At 41.1% G+C, this 25,457-nt stretch overlaps 1 protein-coding gene across 2 annotated transcripts; it reads left to right on the forward strand.

Annotated features, from left to right (window-relative positions):
- Positions 1–10,971: 10,971 nt before the first annotated feature.
- On the forward strand, positions 10,972–25,149 carry LOC113009252 (uncharacterized). Of its 2 annotated transcripts, none has more exons than XM_026147456.2 (5): positions 10,972–11,104; positions 18,391–19,435; positions 19,910–22,987; positions 23,108–23,168; positions 24,395–25,149. In XM_026147456.2, the coding sequence occupies exons 2-5, from the start codon at positions 18,904–18,906 to the stop codon at positions 24,432–24,434; spliced, it is 3,711 nt and encodes a 1,236-aa protein (XP_026003241.2). In that variant the 5' UTR covers positions 10,972–11,104; positions 18,391–18,903; the 3' UTR covers positions 24,435–25,149. The 2 variants fall into 2 exon arrangements, with proteins under 2 accessions (XP_026003241.2, XP_026003240.2); XM_026147455.2 differs by having other exon boundaries at positions 11,054–11,215.
- Positions 25,150–25,457: the final 308 nt, after the last annotated feature.

The following is a 25,457-nucleotide window of genomic DNA, read 5'->3' on the forward strand; positions in this document are numbered from 1 at the left end:
TGCACACACGGCTGACATTGTTCTGCAGTTCCTGCAGACAGTAGCTCAGAAGATGTCACACATATACTGCATACAAAAAATGAAAGATATAGTTCGAAACTCCATCAAAGAAAAAATCCTACTGGACATGTGATATGTGTTGATGCAGGCCCTATTAGGATCCCAGAAAGTTGATTCTGTTTATCTGGATGCAGCGTGTTCAGTGGGAGAAATGTTTCGTCCCAAGTGACTTTTTTTAGTCTCAGGCTGAGACTGTGAAATTGCCATCAGTAATGGGAGCACCAACTGGGTGAATCAACTATGGTTATTTTAGGGGTGCTCTGATGATACTCAAGCACCCCCAAATGGGTCTAAATTGGCTATGTGTCAGTATAATACAACACCGACTGAACACCATCCCCAAAGATACAGCAGCCAGTGGATTACTGTGTTTTATTCATCGGGGGAACCAAACAGCCTCTGGCTAAGAGGATGACACACCACAGAAGAGCTAACTCATCAGGCCAGGACTCTGCAGTGTTTACACCTACACTCAGTGGCCAGTCTTTCAGTGATGAGGATGTACACATTCTGAACAGGCCTGGTTTGAGTCCAGGCTATCCTGAAATGTGAGGGGTAGAGTTGGTTGTAGCTCAGGAGGCAGAGCAGCATCTACTAATGCATGTTAGCTAAAAGTACTTCAGCCTAGAAAAAAAGCGCTTGTATGAAAGGGTAAGTCGGGTTGCATAATGCCTTGATTGCTCAGGTAGAGTAGAAAGCAGCAGTGAGTCTAATGTGTTAGGAATGATGGAAACAAAGTGGAAAGATGCTGCAGCAGAGGGTCCACTTTGTAGAAAAATGATAGTCAGTACTTTGTATGACCCCCCCCCCCCCCACACACACACACACACACACACACAGTCTTGATGCTTGCTCAGTCATCCAGGTAAGGAAATCCAAAAAAGCTGATTCTGTCGTTGTCAGTGGGAGAAAACACTACGTCCAAACGCTGTATGACTGACTTCTCCTACTGACGTCTGATATTCAATGTCCCAGAAGTTTTCTATAGGCCAGCTGAGTGTGAGGGGCAGTAACTGGTATCAGTTCCTTCATCCTCCATTACAGTTCACAACATATTACCACACACACTCACAGGCCCTTGAGGGGCCCCCCCAGAGGCTTGTGGGTGGGACTGCTGCAGTGGCCCCGTTCACCCCTTAACTGTTATCTGCCCTTCATTTTTATCTGCATCTTAGACAATGACAGGGGATGTGCGCTACTGTTCAACAGTTAGGCTAAACAGTCTGCTTGCTGGGGGGGCAAGTGGTCATTGTGTCTGCATGTGTGGCTTCGTGTGTCTGTGTGTCATTGGTGGGTATGTATGAGTGAGTGAATGGTATGTGTGGCTGGGCCTGGGTCCCTGTGGGACATGGTCACAGAGGAAAAGCAAAATGTGTTTGGCACAACAGTGCAAGCAGATCTTAATCGCAAAAGCTGCCAGACAGGACAGGGTTAATTAAATCATGTGTTAAAATTCAAAAAAGCAGAGGTTTTGGTTTCTTTGTTTTTCCCCCTTTTCCCTTCCCGCCTTTATTCTCAAATATTCACAGGAGGAATTGCCGGGCTGTCTCCACCTAAAGGCAGACCTCAGTGTTAGACTACAAGCACAGGTTCTGTTGACAGAGGAGACCGTGCCTTTGCCGTTGCTGCACCCAGGCTATGGAATACTCTCCCTCTTCATATTCGCGCGTCAGATTCCATTCAGTCTTTTAAATCACGTTTAAAAACGTATTTGTTTGATCTGGCATTTAAGGCGAATTAGGGTAATTTACATCTGGCTCTGTATTTAGATGATGTAATTATCTTATTTTATATATTTGTAATTTATATTTTATTGTGATTTTATTTGTACTGCGATTTTAATGGAAAGCACTTTGGTGTACTTCGGTCTTAAAAATGTGCTATATAAATAAATTTTGATTGATTGATTGATTGATTGATTGATATGGTGAATCTTAAGCTGCCTCATTAACTATAAGATGACATAAACTACACAAACAAGTTGTTTTTGTAAAGTTTTAATTTGCCCTTGGAAGGGGATCAATTCTGTTCTTAGCTATAAGAATAGAATAACAGAGAAGAGCTGCCTCGACGGGGCAAGACTCGGCTGTCCATCTGCATCTGAAGGACAAAGGTCAATGTTCACATTCTGGACAGAGAAGACAGATGGTTAGAAAGAGGAGCGAAAGAAGCATCTATGTCCACTGGGTCCGTGAGTCGTTTGGTACCGGGCCGCGAGAGTTGAGGCTCAGGTGTGAAATGTTTGGTTTTCAGGGTTTTTATCGGTTTCCAGCGTTATTTTGTTATCGTTTTATCGTTAACTCGGTTTTCCTGGGTCTTTTCATGTGTGTTATGAATAAATCTTCTTTTTTTCGGTACCGGTACTAGTTTTATTTTGTTGTATTTAAGGCCGGTCTGTGAGAATATTGTCGGGCATAAACCGGTCCGTGGCGCAAAAGAGGTTGGAGACCACTGAGGTAGAGGATCAATAAGGGGTCCATGACCCTCTTGGGGGGACACTCCCACAGGATTTAAATCTGGGACTCTCCACCATTCAACCCTAGAACTGAAGAAGCTTCTCAGATGAAACATCTTCAAGCAACTTAAAGAAGTCCAGACGCTTTTCTTTCCAAGCTCCTTAGACTACAGAGAAGGCCGAAATCCTAAAAAGAAAAACATCTATTCAAGTATGTACAAATATAGCACAACCATCACACCTACAACTCCCAGCAGGTTCAAACAAGGTCACATTGTGTCATACAGAAAGCATAGAGATGTTTTTGTGGGTCTCAGACACCCCTGGTGGTATAGCAGAATAGAAGGAGAACTAAAATAAAAATAGGAATTTTACACTGAAGTTTAAGATTCTTCAAAATCAGAAAAGGTGGAATCCAATCAGGGATTGAGGACAGGTCAGTCAGAGACTGTAGTTCAAAGTCAGGTGTACTCGGAACCAGCTGGGCTGAAAGAGATCTCTAGGAATGGACTAGGTGGTCTGTTCCCAGAGAGCCAAATAGAGATGACTTGGGGTCCAAACGGTCAGTCCTCTTGAGGTAATTTAATGGTTTTACAGGTGGAGGCCACTGACCTTTCCCTCCTCCTTTGTGTATACTCATGCACTGTATATAATGTTCTGTCTCTCTCTTTGTCTTTGCACAGTCAAGGAGCGTATCAGGTCACATTTCACTGCGTGTTATACCTGTATAACTATGCACATGACAAATAAAGAATCTTAAATCTTGAATCATTTTTTCTGACGATTTTGTTTTCACTAGTTTTGCATTTGGCTTCTAGTTCAATTCAATTCAATTCAATTGTATTTATATAGCGCCAAATCACAACAAAAGTCGCCTCAAGGCGCTTCATAGATACAGAGAAAAACCCAACAATCATATGACCCCCTTATGAGCAGCACTTTGGCGACAGTGGGAAGGAAAAACTCCCTTTTAACAGGAAGAAACCTCCAGCAGAACCAGGCTCAGGGAGGGGCGGGGCCATCTGCTGTGATTGGTTGGGGTTAGAGAAGGAAGACAGGATAAAAGACATGCTTTTCCAGTTTAAGATACTCCATAACTTCTGTGATCCATTGTGAACATGAAGGGGGTGAGGAGTCTTTCAGTGCAACAGCACAAGTCTCCTGGCTAACAGAGGACAAAAGCATCTTCAGCTTGTGTTTTTTCAGATGCCTCCCCTGTGGTACCAAATAGAGCAACAAAGCAACATGGATCAAATTTTAAAAAGAGTAGAGAATTGCCAAAACTGATGTAGCATTGAATGTGTCCAGGACATATGTAGGAGGATCGCTGGAGCCTGCCTACATTTATCACAGGTAGAATCCAGATCTGGTCTAAATCAGGACAAATCTTTGACGAGTATGACATTGGCAAATTGATGATGAACAAATCTTACTTATAATTTTTAGGCAGTCTTCCCTGGAGATTTCAACATTTAAATCCACTTCAAACTTTACTTTTACGTGATTAAGAGTGGTTGAGCTGTGGATTCGTTTTTTATAAATGTTACCAATAATTCTGATCAAATGCTACTTTAAAAGTATCATCTAGCAGAGAAACAGCTGGACGAGAGGGGAAATGTCAATATAAAATTGTACTTATTAGTCAGTATAAGCTTTTAAATGATATAAGTTTGCATATGATAGAATACTGCATGATGACCTTTTTATGACTTAGACTGTTGTCCACTACAAGACTGTTTCTCACAGCGATAATAGCTGAACAAGCTGTTATTATTTCACTCCTGCTAGGAAGAGGAGAGCTGGACACTTTTATCTGCGCTCCCTAACAAGAAGAGGGGCCACGTCCTTCACAAGCACACACACACACACACACACACACACACACACACACACACACACACACACACACACACACACACACACTAACATTCCTCTTCCTATGAATAGACGTATTCACTGTTGTATTATTTTTGTATTTAAATAAAGACAAGTGCAGGAACGGAGCGCACATCACAGGGCCCCCACTCTGGTGTGAGCGTTCTGTAATCGCCCTTGCAAGTAAAAGCTGCAGCGTCTGTGTGTTTCTTTTTTTTCTTTTTCTTTTTTTGTTTTTTTGCCTGTCCCGTTTGGCTCTTTTGCATCAGAATTGTTGTCTAAAGGCAAAGAAAGATGCCCAACGGATTTACTTTACCAAACTGACCATCCCAGCCTTGCCGTAATGGTCCATTTGATTCACCTTTTATTGTTTATTTTATTTTCACTTACTGAATACGGGACAGACTTGACTGGGGGAAAGAAGGGGAGAAAGAAAGAGGGAAAGAGAAACAGCTGAGAAGAGGGACGGGGGAGAAGGGCAAAAGACAAAAACCAACAGAATGAGCAGGAAAAAAAAAAGAAATAAAAAATGCATATATCGATCACCTGGATCACCTGCTGAGAAAGAAAAAAGAAAACAAGCAGAAGAGAACAAGAGTAATAGAATAAACAACATCACAATGATATATGGGAATATGACAGTAAATACTAAATATTAAACATTATTGTGCAGCACATAAGATCAACAGAACACAGTGTGCTTTGAGGTAGGAGCCAAAAAGGGTGTAGTTTGTGGGTGTGATCACCCGTGTGTACACCTGTGAGCATGGACGCGCTTGTTTTTTTTTTAAAAGGTTCCTTCATGTAATGATCTGCTAGAGGGTGTGGGGGGGCCACAGCCCCGTCCTCCAGGGCATGAAGCAGGTATGGAGGAGATCAAAACTCCAGACATCCAGAGGCCCCCAGAACACAAGAGACCAAGGAAGACCAACAGAGGGGCAGCCGCGCCACTGTCCCAGTAAGAGCTGAGGAGAGTCCCAGATGAGGGCTCACTCAGCAGCCGCGGAGCAGAAGCCAGGGGGAGTTGCAGTGACGCGCCCGTGAGCTCCGCCGGCAGCCAGCCGTGCCTGAGTGACCGAGCCCCAGGCCGAGAGGCCGGGGGCACCCCACCTCCGAAGTGGCCCGAGCGAGCCCCAGGCTCCAGGCCCCGATAAGCGGCCGCCAAGGAGTGAGCCGGTGTGTACCTGGACGCCCATCCCCAGACACAAAGAACCACCAACGCACCGATGTCTGAGGGAGTCCACCACTGGCAGGGGAAGTGGTGGTAGGGGGAGATAGGCCTCCAAACCTTGGAGGGCCTGAGGTGTCCCCAGAGAGGTGGCGCCTGACACCCAACCTGACATATAGACACAGACATACAGGCACACACAGACACAAACATCCATTCCCACCCTCATGCTCTCATATGCACTTACTCCACACTCAACCAACGTGGAGACAGACATAAAGAGACGCTGTACACACGATCACACTCCCCAAGCGTACTCTACAAACCGGGTCTAGGTACCCTTGCCCCTGGAGGGGGGAACTGCACCCAGACCCAGGTGGTGTTACCCTTTTCCCTGCGGTGGGGGGAGGCAGACCGCCCCGACTCCGCAGCAGCAGGGAGGCCCCACACTCCAGACCGCAGTCGGACGGCCAACTCCTCCTCCTAGCCCCCCCGCTCCAGCAGGTCGCAGAGAATGTCTGTGTGTTTCTACCTTTAGATTCTCAGCTGAAGAAGTGTCTTTAGAATAAATCTCTTGACAAGAAGCAATCTGTATGTAAGGATACAAAGTTTTGTAATTGTAAGCATAAAAAAATAGATTTGGGTATGGAAAACCTGTTTACCAGCTGATGGAAAGAGGGAAAACTGTTTCTTATATAAATGTCCTGTATTGACAGAATACTATTTTTACACAAAACCTGAAAGCCTCCACCTGACAGGGAGGGGATGAACATGTGGTTTCCAGTAACTGGTCCAAAGAGAGAAAGACTGTGTAGCATGAAAGCCTTCTGTTATGGATTTTGTTGACAAAGTATGCAAACACAGCCAGCTGAAGTCAATACCTTTATTACCACACGTGTGAGAGCAAGCCGACAGTCAATGATGGTTACAGAGTCATGAGTGCTCCGCTTTCTGGACCCAATTTAGACACATTTTTGGTTTGCAGGGGCCCTCTATTGAAGCACCATTAATAGGGAACCATCTGTTTCTCCATCTCTACAAGACAGTGTATTCACTGGATGGGCCAGGTTGGGCATTGGGACTTTTGCAGATCTATATTTAGATTCATCTTTTGCATCTTTTCAACAATTGATCGCAAAATTTGCATTACTTAGGAGCCATTTTTTTCAGATACTTCCAAGTCCAAAACTTTGTTCACCGTTCATGTAAAGATTGTCCTGTTCTCCTTAGTCATCTATTTATGCTAAACATTATTTTGCTCGGTTTAGGATGATACACCGTACTCATTATACTAAGGACTGGCTCACTAAAATATATAATCCAATGTCTCCGTCATTCTTCTGCAAATTATGCTCATATATTCTGGCACTCTCCATCTTTGAGGGTGTCCTGATCTGGAGTCTTTGATGCCCTGTCCAAGGTAACTGGGAGAAATATTGTTCTAAATGCTGTGACTGCATAATTTGTGTATCATGAGCTTCACTCAATCTACATAAAGACTCGATAGCATCCTTAACTTTGTTGGCCAGCAGGCTGATCTTTTTGAGGTGGTACTCTTCAGTTCCACCTTCTCATATGGCCTGGGTTAAGGAAGTGCTCTATCATCTGAAGCTGGAGAAGATCAGACTGACCCTATCTGGTACTGGGCACAAATTTGAAAAGACTGGGAAACATTTTTTTTCTTATGTGAACAGCACATCTTGTCCTGTTACCCGAGCTTGTCTTGTGGGTGTATAACAAACCTTAATAATAATACTTGTTCTGTTTATTATTATTGCTATTTTTTACTTCTTTATATTATTACTTTATATTACTAAAAAAAGATTCCAGATCACCTTTTGTCTCCTTTTTGAGAGTGTTTACATGTACCCTTAGTGCAAATGAATTCCGAAAATCATTAACAAACCATTCTTTTAAAATGAATCAAAGTTTGGAAATGGGCCTGCACTTGTCTTAAAAAATCTGGAAACTTTTTGATAAATGCATATGAGTTTTAATTTGTTTCACGTTTGCTATTTCATGCATTTTTTGCAACTTATTCCTTAAAATGCAATTTATTTAGGTTTAGTTAGAAAAAAAAGACGTTTCAAAAACTCATAGATCAAATATGATAAAGTTGGAGTGAACAGGTTAAACTATGAGTAAATGGTAAATTGTGGGTATTGGACTTCCTCATTTGGTTGGACAGTACACATATAGCTGACAATGCCATTTCACAAGGGAGTGTGTGCAGCTCTTTATGGCTTAACAAAAGGACGATGGTGATATATTTTAAAATATACTTATAAAGTACTTTCTACATATTGAGAATACACACCACACTTGCAAGAATCATAGTGTCTAACTTAAGGCTTTCTGTCAAATTTAGACCAATAAATTTATTACAGTGATCTCACTCTACAACATAGGTGTCAAACTCTGGCCCGCGGGCCAAATTTGGCCAGCAGCCTAATTACATTTGGCCCGCAAAGCCACACCAAATTATTATTAGAGCTGGCCTGCTGGTATTATACAGCTAATATATATATTGTTTAGTATTAAGCTTTGCTTGTTCCATATTCAGTTTTTCAGCAAAACGTGTTTGAGTCCATAAGAAAAGATTCATTCTGGAGGAATAAATATATTTCAATAAATATTAGCGTTAGCCTGCGACTTTGTTCCAGTTTTGAATTTTGGCCCACTGTGTATTTGAGTTTGACACCCCTGCTCTACAACATAATAACGTTTCACAATTTTTTCAAAGCTTTAGTTATTGTGTTTACAAACAGAATGACGTACATGCACATACACGCTAGCAAAAACATTGTGACCTTGGCAAAGGTGGTTAAGTCTGATTGTGTCATTGTCACCTATTCCTCCCTGAAAATTTGTTAAACCATTAAACCACTTTCTCTTGTTCCTGAAAAAAAATCAAAAAGAATATCAGAAGGTGCAATAATACAAGTGTCATGAAATCAATATCCTTATTTTCCTATTAGATTGTGTTATGTACTTTAATAATGAAGGCTTGTAAAGCAAGGCCACTTTTGACTCACAAACTAAGTGCTCAGCCAGACTGAAAAACAGGAAGTTTTAGTGCACAGCCATATTAATAGCTAAGACACAGAAAAGAGGAACTTTCCATATAAGCAATGTTTGAAACTGTGTGACGTCTGAAGTACAGAAATAACACCATATGAGACACATGTTGAGCTAAAAATGTTAGAGCTCTTGCAACTGGCGTTTGAGCTGTGCAGGGGTCTCTCTCTTCTGGAAGATGATTGAATAAAAAGAAATATAAATGTTTTAACACACTATGAGTCGGTTTTCTCTGTTCTGTCATGGGGACAAAAGAATCGGGGTTTCCGCCCGGTTCTTCGTGTAACAGAGAGAACAAATGTGGCCGAAGGTTGGATCTGATATGAGGCGAACAGAAGACCGGTCTAAAGAGATTTAAAGGTAGGCACAAACCTGTTCAAAAAGCAAATTTGTGCATATTGGCTGAATTCTAAATTATCTGTTCGCTGAGTGGATGATCTTAACTATTAAATTGGCTCAGTAGTGGTAAAACTAAATTCTTGAGAATAAAGTGAAGCTTTGAAGTAAGGATAATGACACTGTGAGAAAAAGACAGTACTGAGATAAAAGTAACATGAGATGTTGTGGTAAGAGAGAAAAGAGACCAATGTGTGTTTAGGAAAACACAGGATCATAGGTTATTGGTCATTTTATGGGTTAATAAGTGTCAAGTTCAGGATATGCGCTACCCGTTAAAGGGGACGAAGAAACCAGGACTAAGTTTTAAAGATGAAACGGGTTAACTTTATAGAGGTTGTTTCCAAACCAGTGACAAGAGTAAAGTAGGACCTTTTACCAGGAAAAGCTAATTGTATCTTTTGGAGTTTACAGTGTACACTGAGGGAAGTCAGGAATAGTTTTAAACTGGGATTCTAGTTGAAAAGGGGGTGAAGGACGTAGATTGAGGGCAGCTCACAGCCTGGCGTAAATGCAAGGTGCTGTCTCGCAACTTGATTTATTTGTTTGATTTATTTTTATGACAAAAATAATAAGGAAACATTGAAAACATACAACCCGTTGAGGGGACAGATAGGGTTGGGCAATTGAAAGGTTTTGTTTTGTTTAGCATGATTTTTTTTGTTATATTTTAGCTTTTAACATGGAACACGCCTCTCTGCAGCTTCTCTCCTAATGCTACCCCAAATAAAACCCATCTCCATAGAGACTGTGTCAGCTCCCAAACAGACAAAAACAAACTAAAAGCCAGCAGTAAACAACGTAAACATAAACAATCACAACGAAAGAACAATACAGAATCCACATCTGAACCAAAGAGTAAAACAGTGAAATGTGGATTATTAAATATTAGGTCTCTCTCTTCAAAGTCTCTGTTATCTCACCCCAACCAATCACAGCAGATGGCCCCGCCCCTCCCTGAGCCTGGTTCTGCTGGAGGTTTCTTCCTGTTAAAAGGGAGTTTTTCCTTCCCACTGTCACCAAAGTGCTGCTCACAGGGGGTCATATGATTGTTGGGTTTTTCTCTGTATCTATGAAGCGCCTTGAGGCGACTTTTGTTGTGATTTGGCGCTATATAAATAAAATTGAATTGGATTGAATTGAAGTAAACTTAATGGGATAAATTAGGAATTATGTTGTGTTTCTTCTGTCATGGGGACAAAAGAATCGGGGTTTAATACAAGAGTATAAAGATCAACAGCAATTCAAAGAAAATATATATTTACTGATGAGTACTGCAAGTACTGTTTTTTATATCCCTCAATATGTAGCAGTGAAGAATAGAACAGATCTTTTTTCAGGATACAGCATAAAAGTAATGGGAATAATGTTTGCACTGCAGTAGGTCAAAGAAAGTAACCAAAATCAAAGTTCCATCATACATATAGCTTTTCAGCACATTTCAATCAGTCTGGAAAATTATCATGTAGACTGAATATTATTATTATCACATCTTTCACATGCTTTTGGAATTCCACAGCAGGGTTTCAGAAATGTAATTTACCCAAATTATTGCTCATGTACTGTTAAAGGGAACGGAAAGGTAGAGATGCAAATGCACATTTCATTAAAATAATAGGAAGTTAACAAGCAGAGCTGAGGATAAAATATCATTTAGAATCATATATGGAAAATTACTGGTGTATATAACTAACAATATCCAAAAGGAGTTGAATATAATAAGGCAGGAACTCAAAGAACACGATGCTTATTACTCCCTTGAAAAGAGAACATATAGGATTAAACCATGTACTCCATAAAAAAGCAAAACACCCAACAGGTCTCTGTCTTTAACGTAATACACCAGAAAGCGTTAAACATGTATGGACCAATTGCACAAAGCATGTGGAAGAGAGACGAGAATTAGTTATATTCCCCACCGCACGCTGTACTCCATCACCACGCCCTTCCCGTAGGTGGCGCTAATGCGCATGCCAGTCGGTTCTCCACTCGCCATTAACGTCCGAAGAAAACGAAAAGAAACGGAAGAAGACAGTTCAGCGGGACCAAGATATAAAAACGTATTTACTGTGGTACGTAAGTTTGCTGGTAGCAAGCATCATCATTGAATTTGATCTTTCAGCCGTTGCATTGTTTTGTGTGCACGCTTCAAAGACGATGAGAATTGCATTGTGAAAAACGCGGTAAGGATGAGTGACATGAGCACCTCGACGTGTTTGTTTTTTATAACCTTTTAATTACCGTTCAAAAGACATAACACGCCTCTGTTTGCATGTGACGCAGCGTGACTGGCGCGTTTTCTTTAAAAAGAAGAAGAAGAAGAAGAAGTTAAAAATATAGTATTTTTAGTATTTATTTATTTATTGTCATTGTCAAGAACAATGAAATTGCGTTTGGGGCTTCCATACAACCCAAAACGGGACGTTAACGAATCACACAGCCCCGTTAGCGTAGGTAGGTTGAGCCAAAGTCTTTGTTCTTGAGCATGTGACATATTCTTAATCTGAAATGCGAAAGTCAAGAGCTGCGTTCCTGGTAACCAGTTTAACTCAAATGGTTCCCCAACGTACTCATGGTTCCCCTTCAGTCGACCCACTCTATATGGGATCACGCTTCCGGGTGCCCTGGCTGAAACCCCACAGCTACGATGACGTATGTGGCTCCCGCTCATGGCATCATCCCTCAGTTCTTGCACTCTTCACCTTAATAAAGAACACCTATGCTGAACTGGGCTAGATAGCTACTGCTAGTTAGCTCCGTTGCCTGCCGCCCCTGTTGTTTTACTGGTGTTTTGATGGCAGAGCTGCGGGGGCGCGTTCGCTGTATTGTTCCTCTGCTGTCAGATGGAGGCAGTGTAGGAAGTCTGTGCTGGTCAGTGGACGGCTCTTGCTCCAGCTGCGGAGGAGAGGGAAGTTATAACGTATAGAAGGCCTAAGAGAAACAGTGTTTGACTACAATGACCTGGATGACTGAGAACCTTCACAGACATAGTGTTAAACATTGAAAATTGTAACTACGGCCACTGGCTGTGCTACTTTTTAAAAATCTTTCAGGCTGTAATCAAATCTACTGTCTTTGGCTTTACTTTTGCAAGTAGATGGAAAGCATTCCTCTGTTTCAGAGACTTGGAGAGCGATCCATGCTTTCATTGTATCTCGACTTTTGTCGTCTGTTAGCTGACTGCAGCTACATTGGTTAGCACCCTCATACCTTTCTGATCTTTTGAACTGGTAGATCTTTCAATATCATCTGCAGACTACCAAAGCACAGAGGAGGTCGGCCTTTGCTGTGACTGCTCCTAAACTGTGAAACAAACTGCCTCTTCACATCAGGACCTCCCCAACATTAGGCAATTTCAAAACATGTTTGAAAACCCACATTTATTCCTTGGCTTTTAAAGCAGAATGAGTTCTGACTACTTGTTCTTGTACTGCTTTACTGCTTGTTCTGACTGCTTGCTGCAGCACTTGAGTCAGCAGCAATGTGCTATATAAATAAATGTGACTGACTTTTGTTGTTGTACGCTTGTTCATAATATCAGTCTGTACATGCTCCAGAGACCTTTTCTTCAAATTCTTTAATTCTCACTCGCTTTTGCAACTTTGTACTTTTGTGTTACTTGCAGCAACAACTCCACCTCATTGTTAGTCCATTTAAAAAGCTCGCTGCTTTTCCTCAACATTTTGCTGCCACATTTCAACAAGTAAATAAACGGCAGACGGAAATGAGGCAGGTCGAATCTTCTTGCGTTTCACGCATGCGCAGGACTGGAACGTAAGCGTTTTCAGCCGTTTCAACTCCGTGAAAACGACTGAAAATGCTAGTGTGGACGCGGAGGCGAAAACGCCGTTTTCACATTTATCCAGGCTAGTGTGGTTGTAGCGTCAGTCTCTACCACTCAAAGCGGTTGGTGCCTGCAGCGTGCTAATTCAGAATCATCTTGTGCAGCATTTTTGCTTTGATCCTTTTGGTACTCATTCCACATCTCTACCAACTGCCTTTGGGTTGTATGCCTCTCCCTTCTTAAACATGAGCACTGTCTCCATGTCCAAAGAGCTCTAGTTTCATCTCATGTGAGAAAGGAAGTGCTACCAGTGTGTAGAATCTTTCTCCCAAGTTATCCTTAGCATACTTTAGTCTGGCTTGAAGGTGTTTCTTCTACAGAAGTGTAGTTTTTCTTGCTCTGCATTCTCAGTCTCTTCCTGTACAGTGTCCTGGTGATTGTCTTCGATCCATCTTAGTTTAATAAATACCACACATTATCTGAAGTTAATTTTGAACTTTTCCATAACTTTGTTGTTCTACTGTAGTTAAATTACTTAGATGGGTTAGCTGTTGTTTGTTGCATCCTTTGCAGATTCATGAATTTGAATATATATTTAATATTAGTCTGTAATGAAATAACAGGGCTCGCAAAATCTCTATTTTCCAGTCGGGCCCTGCCCTGCCCATCGGGCTATCATAGGAAGGAAAAATATATGTCAATGCTTTTGTGTTCTTTCGGAAATGTAGCTGGGTAATTATGTCATTGACATCGGTGAGCCACTGTCAATATGTGACATATTGAAATCGCGTTTGAATTTGCGCTTGTTTTTTGCTTTCACTTTGCAATCGCACGAACTGTGTATAGAGAGCGACAGCACTGATCTGTGAGTGATGATAATTTGTGCACCAATCCCTCTGACGTCGTCTTATCAATCGTTAGCTTACTATGCAAACATGACAAGTGAAATCTCCCGCAGCAAGCTTAAACATGTGAGAGGTAGGGCTGGGCAAAACGATTATTTTCCTAATCGATTAATCTAACGATTCATTTTTCAATCTGATTCGATTTCGATTCGATTAACGATTTTTTTCCCCCATTATTTGACTTGTATAGCAATTTCACATTTACTAATTTATGTATATAAATGAAAAACACAAATTTATTCATTTGAAGACCTTTTAATAAAAAAAATTGCAAAATAAAGTTGTAGAGGTCGTACAATCAATACAATAGAGATAGCATTTAACAAGAAATGAAATGTGCAAACATATATAAAATTAAGGAAAAGTTAACAAAACATTTCAAATAAATAGCAACAATGGTGTCTTTAAACAAACAAAATGTAACATTCACTTTGCTTTCTGCCAAAAAGTGCTCTTCATTCACAAAACAAAATCCACAATAACATTGTACTACAATCTTCTGTTTTTAACAAAAAATTAAATGTTTTGCAAAACAAATATAACAAAGGAAATCATAGCAAAAAATTAATAATATACAAACAGCAGCAATGGCGTCTTTGAACAAATAATGAAATGACAAGTTACCCCTAAGTAGGACTCTGTGACCAGACTTGTCCAAGCATCAGTGGTAAGGGAGATTTTGGATGTGGCTTTTTTTAGTTCATTCCTTAGTTTCTCCACTGAAGTTTCATACTTTCTCTCCATCATGCTTGTAAAATGACGCTTAGACGGCAGAGTGTAACCTGGTTGGAAAGTGGTCAGCATTTCTTTGAATCCCTCACCCACAGCAAGTGGTCTCTTGTCTTTTAAAATCATAGATAAGACGCTCTCAGTAAGTACAGCCACCTCCTGGGGGGTGCATGGTGTACTTCTTCTCTGACAGTAGTCCTCCAGACTTCTCTGTTTATTCCTGAAATGTGTGTGTGCTGTGTGTGATTATCTCTGTGTTTATCTCTGTGTCTATGAGTGAGTGTACGTCTACGTGGGGGGGGGGGTCTGGATGAATTAACGGGTAAAAACTAGCGTTAGTAAACAAGTTGAAAACTTACGGTGGTTTGTCCTTTGCAGAAGCGGCTCCTGGATGCAGTCGTTTGAGGTGCTGGTGTATAGCCGTCGTGCTTTTATGATAGGCCATTTCCACCTCACAAAGCCGGCAAACGACTGAATCACTTCCTTTTCTGTTAAAATATCCCCATACTGTAGAACTGCGTGTTCGGGTGGAGTGATTTAAGTTGACTGCAACTGCCTCACTCATGATTCCGCTACTCGCTGCCGCCATGTCTTTTTTTGAAAGTGACGACGCATCGACGCAGATTTTTTTACATCGATGTATTTTTTGCGTCGACGTAATCGATTACGTCGACGCGTTGTCCCAGCCCTAATGCGGACCACTTATGTGCACCCGTGTAAATAACATAATGTTCTGCCGGGTGTGTTGTTGGTTTTCTCTCGATTTCTGAGTCGACAAGCGCCTTTGTTACTGGGACCAGTCATTTTAAGAAAGGCCCCATTAGAACCCATGAGAAATGCAAGAAATGCATTATTGCTCAGTCTGCAATATCTTTCCCAGAACAAACACCAATTGCAAATAACATACTAAAAATAAACCTGAAAAATCAGTTTAAAACAGCTACTATGTTGCAAAGAGTGAACTACCACTGGCACAATTTAGCAGTCTTTGCAAACTTTAAAAAGCAAATGGCCTCGATCTTGGTTCCACTTGCCTCTTACCCGAGACTTCAGTGGAAATTTCAAATTCAGGATCTGACACAGACTGATTCATGTCCTACACAGTTCTTACAAGTTCATAGAAATGTCTGTTCAATCAGAACCAAGTATTTGAGTTGATGATTGTAATTTTTATACAATGTTGTAATTTGTGTTTCAACAATTTTTTGATTAATATTTTGTTTCCGTTACAATATTATACATTAATGTATAATATTGTAACGGAAACAAAACAGGAAACAAAACATCAATCAAAAAATTGCTCTTTTTTTTATTCGGGCTACTTAAATTTATTTTGGGCTACCAAAAACTGAAGAGTCCCTGCCCGAAGGGCTACCAGGGATTTTGAAATTTTGCGAGCCCTGAATAATCAACATTTTTAAGCTAACAAAACCTTAAAACTGAACCTTAAATACCTTTTTGTGAAATTTTGGTTATCGTTATTTTATAAAATTGAAAGTACATCAGAATTAACAACTTTGTCCAAAATTAGTTTCTCTTGCCATTACTGCTGTTGTTGCAGGAAATTCGTCAGTATGACCACCACAGATAGTTCCAGAGTGTTTCTGGGAGGTTTAGCGTTAGTAAAGTATCTCAGTGTCTTTATAATATTTTTTAATAAAGTTTTAGTTTCTATCCTTAGGCAGGGAGGAATTATAGCATCATCTGAGAATTCTGAAGGCCCTTTCACATAAGACACGGCATGCTCTGCGCTGGCTGCTGCCCTCTGCTTGTACGTCGTTTTTTTGTGCCCGGTCTATAGCTACTTTTTTCATTAGTACTTATTAAGATCAGCTCGCCATGACTAAACTCAGATCGACTGGTTTTCCATTACAATGCATGTTTGTTGTTATAGCAATGCGGCCAAGTGTCCAATGACGTAATTAGTATGTGACATGAACCCTACAACAAAGGTGGACGTCGAGGCAACGATATACCCGGTGCTCGATCTATGGCTGTTTGTCAGACTCGGGGGACCATGTCCTTGTTTTGTGTTTTGTTTTTTGCTTTTTTTGTAGCCATTTTCCCTCATTGCCAGGTTTCAAAACTGGCAGTTTTGATTTGCATAAGTAAGACTTTCTCATGACTCATTGAATGACGCCACTGATCAGCCAATCGGGGGCACGCAGTCTGACTCTAAATATTGTGGCAAATTGTGGCGAGATGATCCAAGTAGGTACTAATGAAAAAGAGGTTATGTACCAGATTGCTTTGTTTCCACAACACTGCTTTCCTTCCAAGGTCCCCAGAGCTGTTGAATGGAATGACTTACTCAACGGCTTGGAGGGAAACTTCTGTCATAACGTTCATTGAACTGCACAGAATGTTTTCGTTGCATGCTTGAACTTAGGGTGACTGTAGTTTTAGTTTCAAAACTTGTGTGAAGGTATGTCAGCAGGCATGAGGACTCCTCGCTGGCGTGGTTGTGCTGTGCTTTGCTCGCTGCCGCTGGAAAACGTCCCAGGATTCCAAGTTTATCCGCTCTGCACAAAGCGCTCTGCCTCCTGTATCGTAGATGTACACACTGAACACGATGAATGCAGGGTTAAAGGGTTTGTCTGTGCTAGGGGTGGGTGATAGAGATTTTGACTATACCTCTCTATCGCGATAGCGCATGTTGATGATGTCATCAAGCTGCGCCTGTTTTGGTCGAAAGCATCGCAGCGGCTACAACCATTATCATCTGCAAATTGTGGCGGGCGACAGTCACAGCAAAGAGATGAAGCACTTCTGGAATATGGGGAAAGCTGAAAACTGCGCTTCCTCCACTTCCATAACGTTGATTCATTAATGTTGAATTCTCTCGCAGCTGTTCTGTTCCCATGTTGTTGCAGTATATTAATAACTAACCTCGTATTGTGGATGAATGATCTCAGTTGTTCTCTTGACTGAAGTTTGGCCCGTGTACAGCATCCTGCTATGCGACTGCATTTGTCCCTGACCACCAGAATCCGTCACGTTAACTTTTATCGAGTGGAAAAAAAGTTGGCGTTCATCCTCCAGCTTCACTGTGCTAATGTTATGCTAACATCGCTGTGTCGCTAGCAATCATGTAGCACAACATTATATACCAGGTAGTCCAACTTCAGTAACCCTGCAAACGCCACTGCTGTTTAGTTTTCTGTCTTCATTTATGTTGGAAGTGGTAGCAGAGCTGTACGTTTGAATTAGTTTCAAAAATCTCTGTCAGAACATGGTATGAAATGTTTAGGTGGAAACTAGCGAGCCAACTTCCTGTTAACTTCTAACTCCGTTAAATTTAATAAATTCTGTTTTCATGGATGCCTGGATGTTAAACTTAATTGTTACACCAGATGATTTAATTAAAGATGAAAGAATTTAGACCGTTTTTAACTCTTAGTTTTCGTTTGACTTTGGGACCTGAAGCAGACGGAGTTTTGGACCCAGATTACTCCGCGAAGCTCCTCACTACGGCAGCCGTAATGCTCTGACAATCCATCAAAACATTTTTAACAGATTTCTGCACGCCAAAATCGGTTCGAGGTCAGTAAGCACAACCAGAATTCATACATAAGGCACACTCGATTTTTGAGAAAATTAAAGGATTTTGTGTGGAAAATACGTTATACAGAAGAAAAGAATATATCGTGATATATATCGTTACCGCACGCGCTTCAAATTATATCGCGATATGGATTTTAGGCCATATTGCCCAGCACTAGTCTGTGCTACACACAGCTGGATCATGTTTGTTCCTTCTCAGAACGTTGTGGACCTTCTGCTCAGTCATTTCTGATTTAATTTTGTACAGTTTAGACATGTATCATGATTGCTGTAAAATTTCAGCTTCATAGATCAAAAATGTTTTTTAAAAATGGTCTATTGTTAAATATATGCAGATTTTTAATTTTCACTTTCATTTATTTGTCTTGTTTCCTAGACAAGGGGACTACTTAACTGAAGTCATCGTTTGAAAGACTGCTCTTCAGGCAATACTTTCTGAATGTTCCAACTGTCAAGGAAGTCTCAGGACAGCCTGGTTCTCCTGACAATTGGAACTCAAATCAGGGTAGCCTTTCTGCATCTTGAAAAATCAGAAGTGACTTGCTGTCAAGAAAGCAGTGCACAATCCCACCAAAATTCCATGGAATCCACTGTCTACAAAAATCACAATTGTGCACTGAATTACAGCACCCCAAACCCAAGGATTTTGCATTTAGTGTGTATAGCAGTGACAATCAAACAAAAAGAAATACTGGCTTGAGTTCATCAGCACATGTCCTTGTTTAACACAAAGGAATATCCTCTCTTGAGAACTTCATAAGACAGCCTTCTAACAAAAGTGGACAGCTTGTGGAATTTTTAACTGAGACTTTAACTTTTCCTAAAAGTTTCTAATATACAATGCTGGGCTGAAGCAAGGGCTGCTCCACTTCATAGAGAGAGAGCCCAAATGTTTTCTTTACAAGATCAGTCTTCTTCTGTACCTGAGAACAACGCCTCCACATCATCCCCATTATTTTGCATCTCTCCAAAAAAGGAATCTGCTCATTTCAAATCTTCCAAGATTGAACCTAATGTTGATGATTTTTCAGAGGAAAAATGTTTTGAGAATCAGGAAGTGGGAAGTTTCCTCCCACGAGTTTGTGAGCAGAAGGAACAAATCCTAGATCATTCAGAAGGAAATGTTTCCACCCCTTCTCAGAAGCTCTCCCCTTCTTCTCTCAGGGATCAGCCAGCCGAAGGTGAAGTCTTGGAAGCTAAAAAAACCAAACGAATCACAGATGATGAAATATTAGACTTTATCGAGAAAGAGGTTGCGTTACTATATTCTACCAAGCGGCAAAGTTTCAGCCCTGTTCTTACTGAGCAGTGCACTACTGCAACTGGACAAGAAGATGAAGTGAAGGAAAGCAAAGGAGCTGAGTTCTCTCCCACGTCTCAAGAGAAATGTGATATATCTGCATCAGAGAAACATGTAGCAGGTACACCAAACTCTGCTGTTGACAGCTCAAGACATGTTCATAAAAATGTTGAGAAGTATTCCAGTGTAAATTTTACCAGTATGAAAACATGACCTTGTTTCATGGCAAACCCCCAAAAGTGGATTCTGTCCATCTGGACGTAGCGTTTTCAGTGGGAGAAACGTTTCATCCAACTGACTTCTTCAGTCTGAGCTGACTGCAGGTTTCCCCAATCTTAATGATCAAGGAACTGACCCCCTAGCCCATTGTTCCTTCGGTGCTGCTAGTGTCAGTCATTATGCAAATGTACTGTTTATAAGATTGGGGAAACCTGCAGTCAGCTCAGACTGAAGAAGTCAGTTGGATGAAACGTTTCTTCCACTGAAAACGCTACGTCCCGATGGACAGAATCAACTTTTAGGGATTTACTTATCTGGGTGATTGAGCATGCATCAAGACATTTCATGGGTAACTTTCATCTCTTTACATCCACAGATTATCAACGTGTCGTCTTGGACGTTGCTCCCACTTGCATAAATAATGAAGCAGAGCATCCAGTGACTGTGACAGCAGTTTCTGGAGTCACCGTGCCAGAAGAGACTGAGAAGTACCCAGGATTAACGGTCAGCTGCAGTTCCTCACAAGGAGAGCGTGAGAGAGTCAAAGAAACCGAAGGCACTGGAGATCAAGATCAAAATGTAAACGAACAGACACCTCCATCTAGACCTGAAGGTGCAGATACATTCTCTGCTGCAGTTAGAAATGATCCAGAATATGAACAGGGTTCATCAAAGCCAGACATGCATCTTTTAAACACAAACCAAGAGGAAGTAAGGTTTGAGGACCCTTCATATGAAGATATAAGTGAAGATGAGAATCCAGAAGTTGATAATAATGACGAGGAGATGCCTTCACCTTCATGTGACGTGTCTGAAGCCAGTAATACGCAGTTTGGACATGTGCAGAGTCAGGCCGAGCTTCCAAAGAACCAAACACTTGGCATAGCACAAGATTGCTCTTGTCCATGTTTTGTTGAAACTGAGGATGGGTTTGAACGTTTCTTATGTCCTAAATGTGACGGTGAGAAACATTTAGATTGGCAAGCAAGCTGCTCTTTGAGCCCCCTTTCTGACGCGCAAGATCAAGAGGAGACTGATGAGGACGATGATTGGCTTGTTATGCCTATTAGCGTATTAGATGTTAAATGGGAACCAGCAGATGAAGGCCTGGCTGACCCAGAAACTGTTTCACAGCATGATGGTGAGCATGAAGACCAGGTAAAACAAAGTGACACAAATCCAGCTGTCTGTGAGGTACCCGGATCTGTTCCAAACCATGTGCCAGCTTCTGCTTTTTCCATGATGGAGGTTTTTGAAACACCTTCTCATCTAGCAAAAGTCATACAATCTAGAGAGACAATGCAACAGTCCTTCATGGTGCCTTCTTCCTGGGGCACAACTGAGACTAAAGCTCAGAGACCACAAAATAGGGAGTCACATAGTGCTCCTGATGACAGTTGTGAAACTGACGATAGTTCCGATTACTCTGCTGATTCAGGACGTAACTATCTGACCGTGTCCAAACAGTGGTTAAGTAACCTGTCAGCGCCTGCGTCAGCAGAGAAAAATGACTCTGGTTCTGTAAAAGAAAATGAAGACCATGAGATGGCAAACTTACAACCAAGTCAAACGGGGAACAGAAGCAAGTCTTCAGAAAAGGATGACATCATCAACCTTGATTCTGACACCGAGGATGAAGGTGTCCAAAGCTGTCCAGAGACAAAAACAAAGAGATTATTCTCTACGCGCACAGAGAACAGTGGAGCTGCCAGCCTTAATCAACTGAAGAAACCTTCTCCTGAAACTGTGGAAGGAAACTGTCAAACCAATGGACGTACATCTATAGATTTATCCAGATGTTGTAATGAAGTGATCCAGAGTGGGAACCCTGACCTTTCACAAAGGACAGAAAAGTGTAATAATACTGGATCTCACCATGGTAGAAAAGCACGAAGCATTTCAGATGATCCTGCTGTTATAGTAATATTTGACAGTGATGATGAAGAAAAACAAAGCAGCAGACGGGTAAAGAGGAAAGGTGCATTCTCTGAGTCAATGAGTGGAGGCAGTACTTCATGTGGAGAACAAGTGAGGGATATTGAAAAGAAGGGAAGTCCTAAAGCAAACAGCAGAAAGCCGAGTATGCCTTGTGCAGATTCACCAAAGTCACAGCATCAGTCCAAACCTCAGCAAACACAGATAAAAGAAAAGAAACAGGATGTAACCTTTAGCCAATCAGATAGTATAAAGAAGAGAAAACTGATTAAAGTTAAAGTGCGTCCTGAGCGTGTTCAACAAAACGACAACAGACAGACTACTTCAAAAATCATGGAACAACATCGTGATGATGCACAAAATAGTCTTCATGTCAGCCAAAACACCCAAATCAATTTATCATCAAAGAACCGCTGTGAGAAGCAGTCTGTGGACACGGAGGTAGACATCACTAAAGCTCACTATCACCACGTTCAACAAAAGGCACAAAGGCAAACCTCAGAAATGGTGCAAAGAGAAGTAGAAAAACACCTTAACAACAAGGAAAGAGAGACTAGAGTTCTCTCGTCAGAAACGGAGGACAGCGATGATACCTTGATTTATATACAAACCAGTCCACCGTTCATGAACTACCAACACAAGAACCCCCAGTCTGCGGACAAGGGAATGGGCTCCATTTGCCATCAGCATGTTGAACAAAAGGCCAGTGAACATATGACATCAAAAACAATGGACAGGAAGGTTAAACAAGCCTTGAAGAAGCAGAAGAGAAAGACTAGAGTTCTCTCATCTCAAACTGAGGACAGCGATGATACCTTAATTTATGCACAAACTAGTCCATCCTGTTCTGATAGCGAGGATGACTCCACTATGACTCCCGTGATTCCTCGCTTTGTTGTTCAGAAGTCTTCTTCATCTAGTGATTCCCTTAAACTTCTAAAACAGTCTACAGTCCAAAGGCGAGGCAAAAATGAATCCCAGCCAACTCCAGAGACCCCCACAGAAACCAGCAAGACTGACTCTAAAAAGAAGAAACAACAAGGGGCTAAAGGAAAGCTTGTATCCAACCCAAAGCCTATAAGTGATGCACACCATACAGAACCGTTGTCTAGGTCTGCGGATAGCTCATCTAGTTCCAGGCACTGCTCGTCCTCATCCAAACTACAGCGATCTCACTCTGACAGAAACTCTTCAACATTACATCAGTCTCGCACTCCTACAGAGGGCCCGTCATCTTCCACATCCATGCAGTCATCAGCAAAGGAACAAGTGTTCAGTGACTGGCGAAAGAGCTTTGTCCCAACCAGGAGAGACCGAAAGAGTAGTCTGGAGAGTAACCTGAGACCAAGGCACAATTACGAGTCGCTAAGAGAAGCCAGAGCTGGACCAAGTCAATGTGACAAGCCACACAAACGGAGACACAGCTCCTATGAGTCTGTACCTCCTCTGATGAAGAGGCCCAAGGATGAAGCCATACAGATAACGAAGGCCAGACATCAGGGCGCTCCATTAGTGCGAAGTGTGTACTTTTGAAGTCTCTAAAATGTTTTAATTGATTTGATTCATATATTAATAATAGTCAAGTTCCAAATTGTTATTTTAAATGTGTTTGATCTTGACTGCATGTTTCTAAATGTAGGATTTCCTCTGAGACAAGGCTACAAGTGGAAGAATGAAACGAGCGTCATGGCCGACAAAAGGTGATGCTCAACATTTAATATCGACTGCATATAAAAGAGTGGTCAAGCCTCCGGGTATGAGCAGTAAAACCAATACGGAGATCCCTCTAACTTTCCTTTGGCCAGCAGAGAGAAGTAACTTGTGTAGGGCTGTGCGATATGACCAAAATCTCATATATATAGATGTCTTAATATCCCGATATTAAGACATCTATCGTCCGATAACGATATAAATCACAAAAATGTAACATTTTCTGTAAATTCTGTGAATCTCGGGCAGCTCGACTTGCGTGAAGTGTTTCCAGCTGCGCGTCGTGTACCTGGAGTCCAGTGTTTTAGCCGATGCATGAAACGATACATTTTTAGACATAAGTTGTAACGGCCGCAGTTTTCTTTGTGAGTATTTATTACACGGCGTGCTGCGGGGAGAAGCCTGTTCTAACGTTTGAGTCTAAGGTTTATTTTTTAGCACCTGGCGGCTCTTTTTTACTTCTCATCCATAAACAATCTGCTCTTTCACGTGATTCAGTTTATTTTGAAAAGTCTCAACAGGATCTTGAGCTTTATTGTGAAAGGTTTATGTGGAACAAGCGGACACGCGGTGGTTTTACCGTTGTTGTTGCTAACGACAACGCATAAAAACAGGCGCTTGTCCGTCCGTAGTGTGGTTATATTAAATATAAGAGAAAGAAGAAATGAATATAGCCGCTACAGTGACCATAATAATGATAATGAAAAAATATCGCTGTAAACAGTTTATTTTGCGACACCACGAAACAATCGACAGCGTAAAATGAAACGACAGACGTTTTTATATCGTCATCCGATATATATCGTTATATCGAGCAGCCCTAACTTGTAGTTGTTTCGACATGTGGGAAAACTGCCTTGGCTCCGGACTCTGAGTATTTGATCTGCTGCTGAATTTGAATCTGCTTTTTTAACTCATGCTCAAGTCCAAAAGGTTTATTTAACCAATTTAACGTCCGTGTAAAATCACTAGTATTGGTCAGTTTACAGGTTGAATGAGGCCATGTCAAAGATAATGTGAAAATTGTGGTCTGGGCTTGTTATGTCTGGTTTTAAATAGCTAAGATAACACGTGAATATGCTTAGCTTGAGGCTTCACAACAGAGCTTGAGTAAAGAGTCATTGATAACTTGCTGTTTTGTTTTCAAAGTCAAAGCAATGCAGTGTACAGTATGACCAGGTTTTCTGAGGTGTGTCCTGTGTTTCACTGTGTGCAGACCAAGGAAAAGGTTCAGCTCTCCAAGACCTCACCACTGAAGGGAAAAACGCTCTGCCAAAGAGGCATTCTGTTGTTTTTGTTATGACTGGTTCTGTGTTTGATTTAATAAAGCACTTGTGTAAAACAAGTGACGTTACATATAAAACTATAAGAAGTTCAGCATTTTATGTGTTGTACTTGCTATATTATATACACTCAAAAAATACAGGAACACTGAAGTTGCACACCAGACAATCTTGAAAATGAAAGTTGGAAATGGGATGGAAACTAAAGTCATCAACGTTTTGATGGGTCCATTCTAATTCTAAGCAAACACTGACTTGTTCCCGTATTTTCTGAGCAGTATACAAACATTATTCTTTGTTTTCTTTGGAAACAGAAGTGCCTGTATGAAAACCCAACATGCAGCTGTTTACTGTATTTTCTCTGAATACTGTTCATACTTGAAACTTTGTAAATAGTTTGTTGAATTTTTTTATCTATTCATTTATAAGCTTTTTTTCTTACTCAGAAAATTCTATGCACCACTTAAAATAGCTGCATATAAAAAAAAAAAGAAGCCTTATTACAAGAAGTGCTAATAGATTCACAATTGTTTGAATGTCTGTTTCACGGGATTTTAAATGCAGTATTATGCTCACTCTGTTTAAGTGATGTTCCCCAGTGCCTGTGTGAGTCCTAAACCCATCAGAAGGTTTCAAACCGCTGACAGGTGAAATGAATAAAAGTTGGTACAATGTTCTGCTAGAAAAACATGGGCGCTGTTATTTGCGTGATTGTTATTTCATCATGTATTGCTCACCTGTGGTTGGGGAAATAAGTACTTGATCTGTTGCTGAATTTGTTAGTTTGCTCACGTACAAAGAACTGAAAAGTCTCTTATTTTTATTGTAGTTTTATTTTAATAGTGAGAGGGGATATCTGAAAAATATAGCAGATTCTTTGCATAATCGCAGAGAATACAGATGTAAAATCCATAGACATGGACATAGCGATAGACAGGAAAACAGCCCCAAAGCATGTTTCCATGTCTGCGCTTTGCTGTAATGTAATTTGAGGTC

The sequence above is a fragment of the Astatotilapia calliptera genome, chromosome 17 (assembly GCF_964374335.1).
Source record: "Astatotilapia calliptera chromosome 17, fAstCal68.1, whole genome shotgun sequence".
In the NCBI taxonomy this organism is placed as follows: Eukaryota; Metazoa; Chordata; class Actinopteri; order Cichliformes; family Cichlidae; genus Astatotilapia; species Astatotilapia calliptera.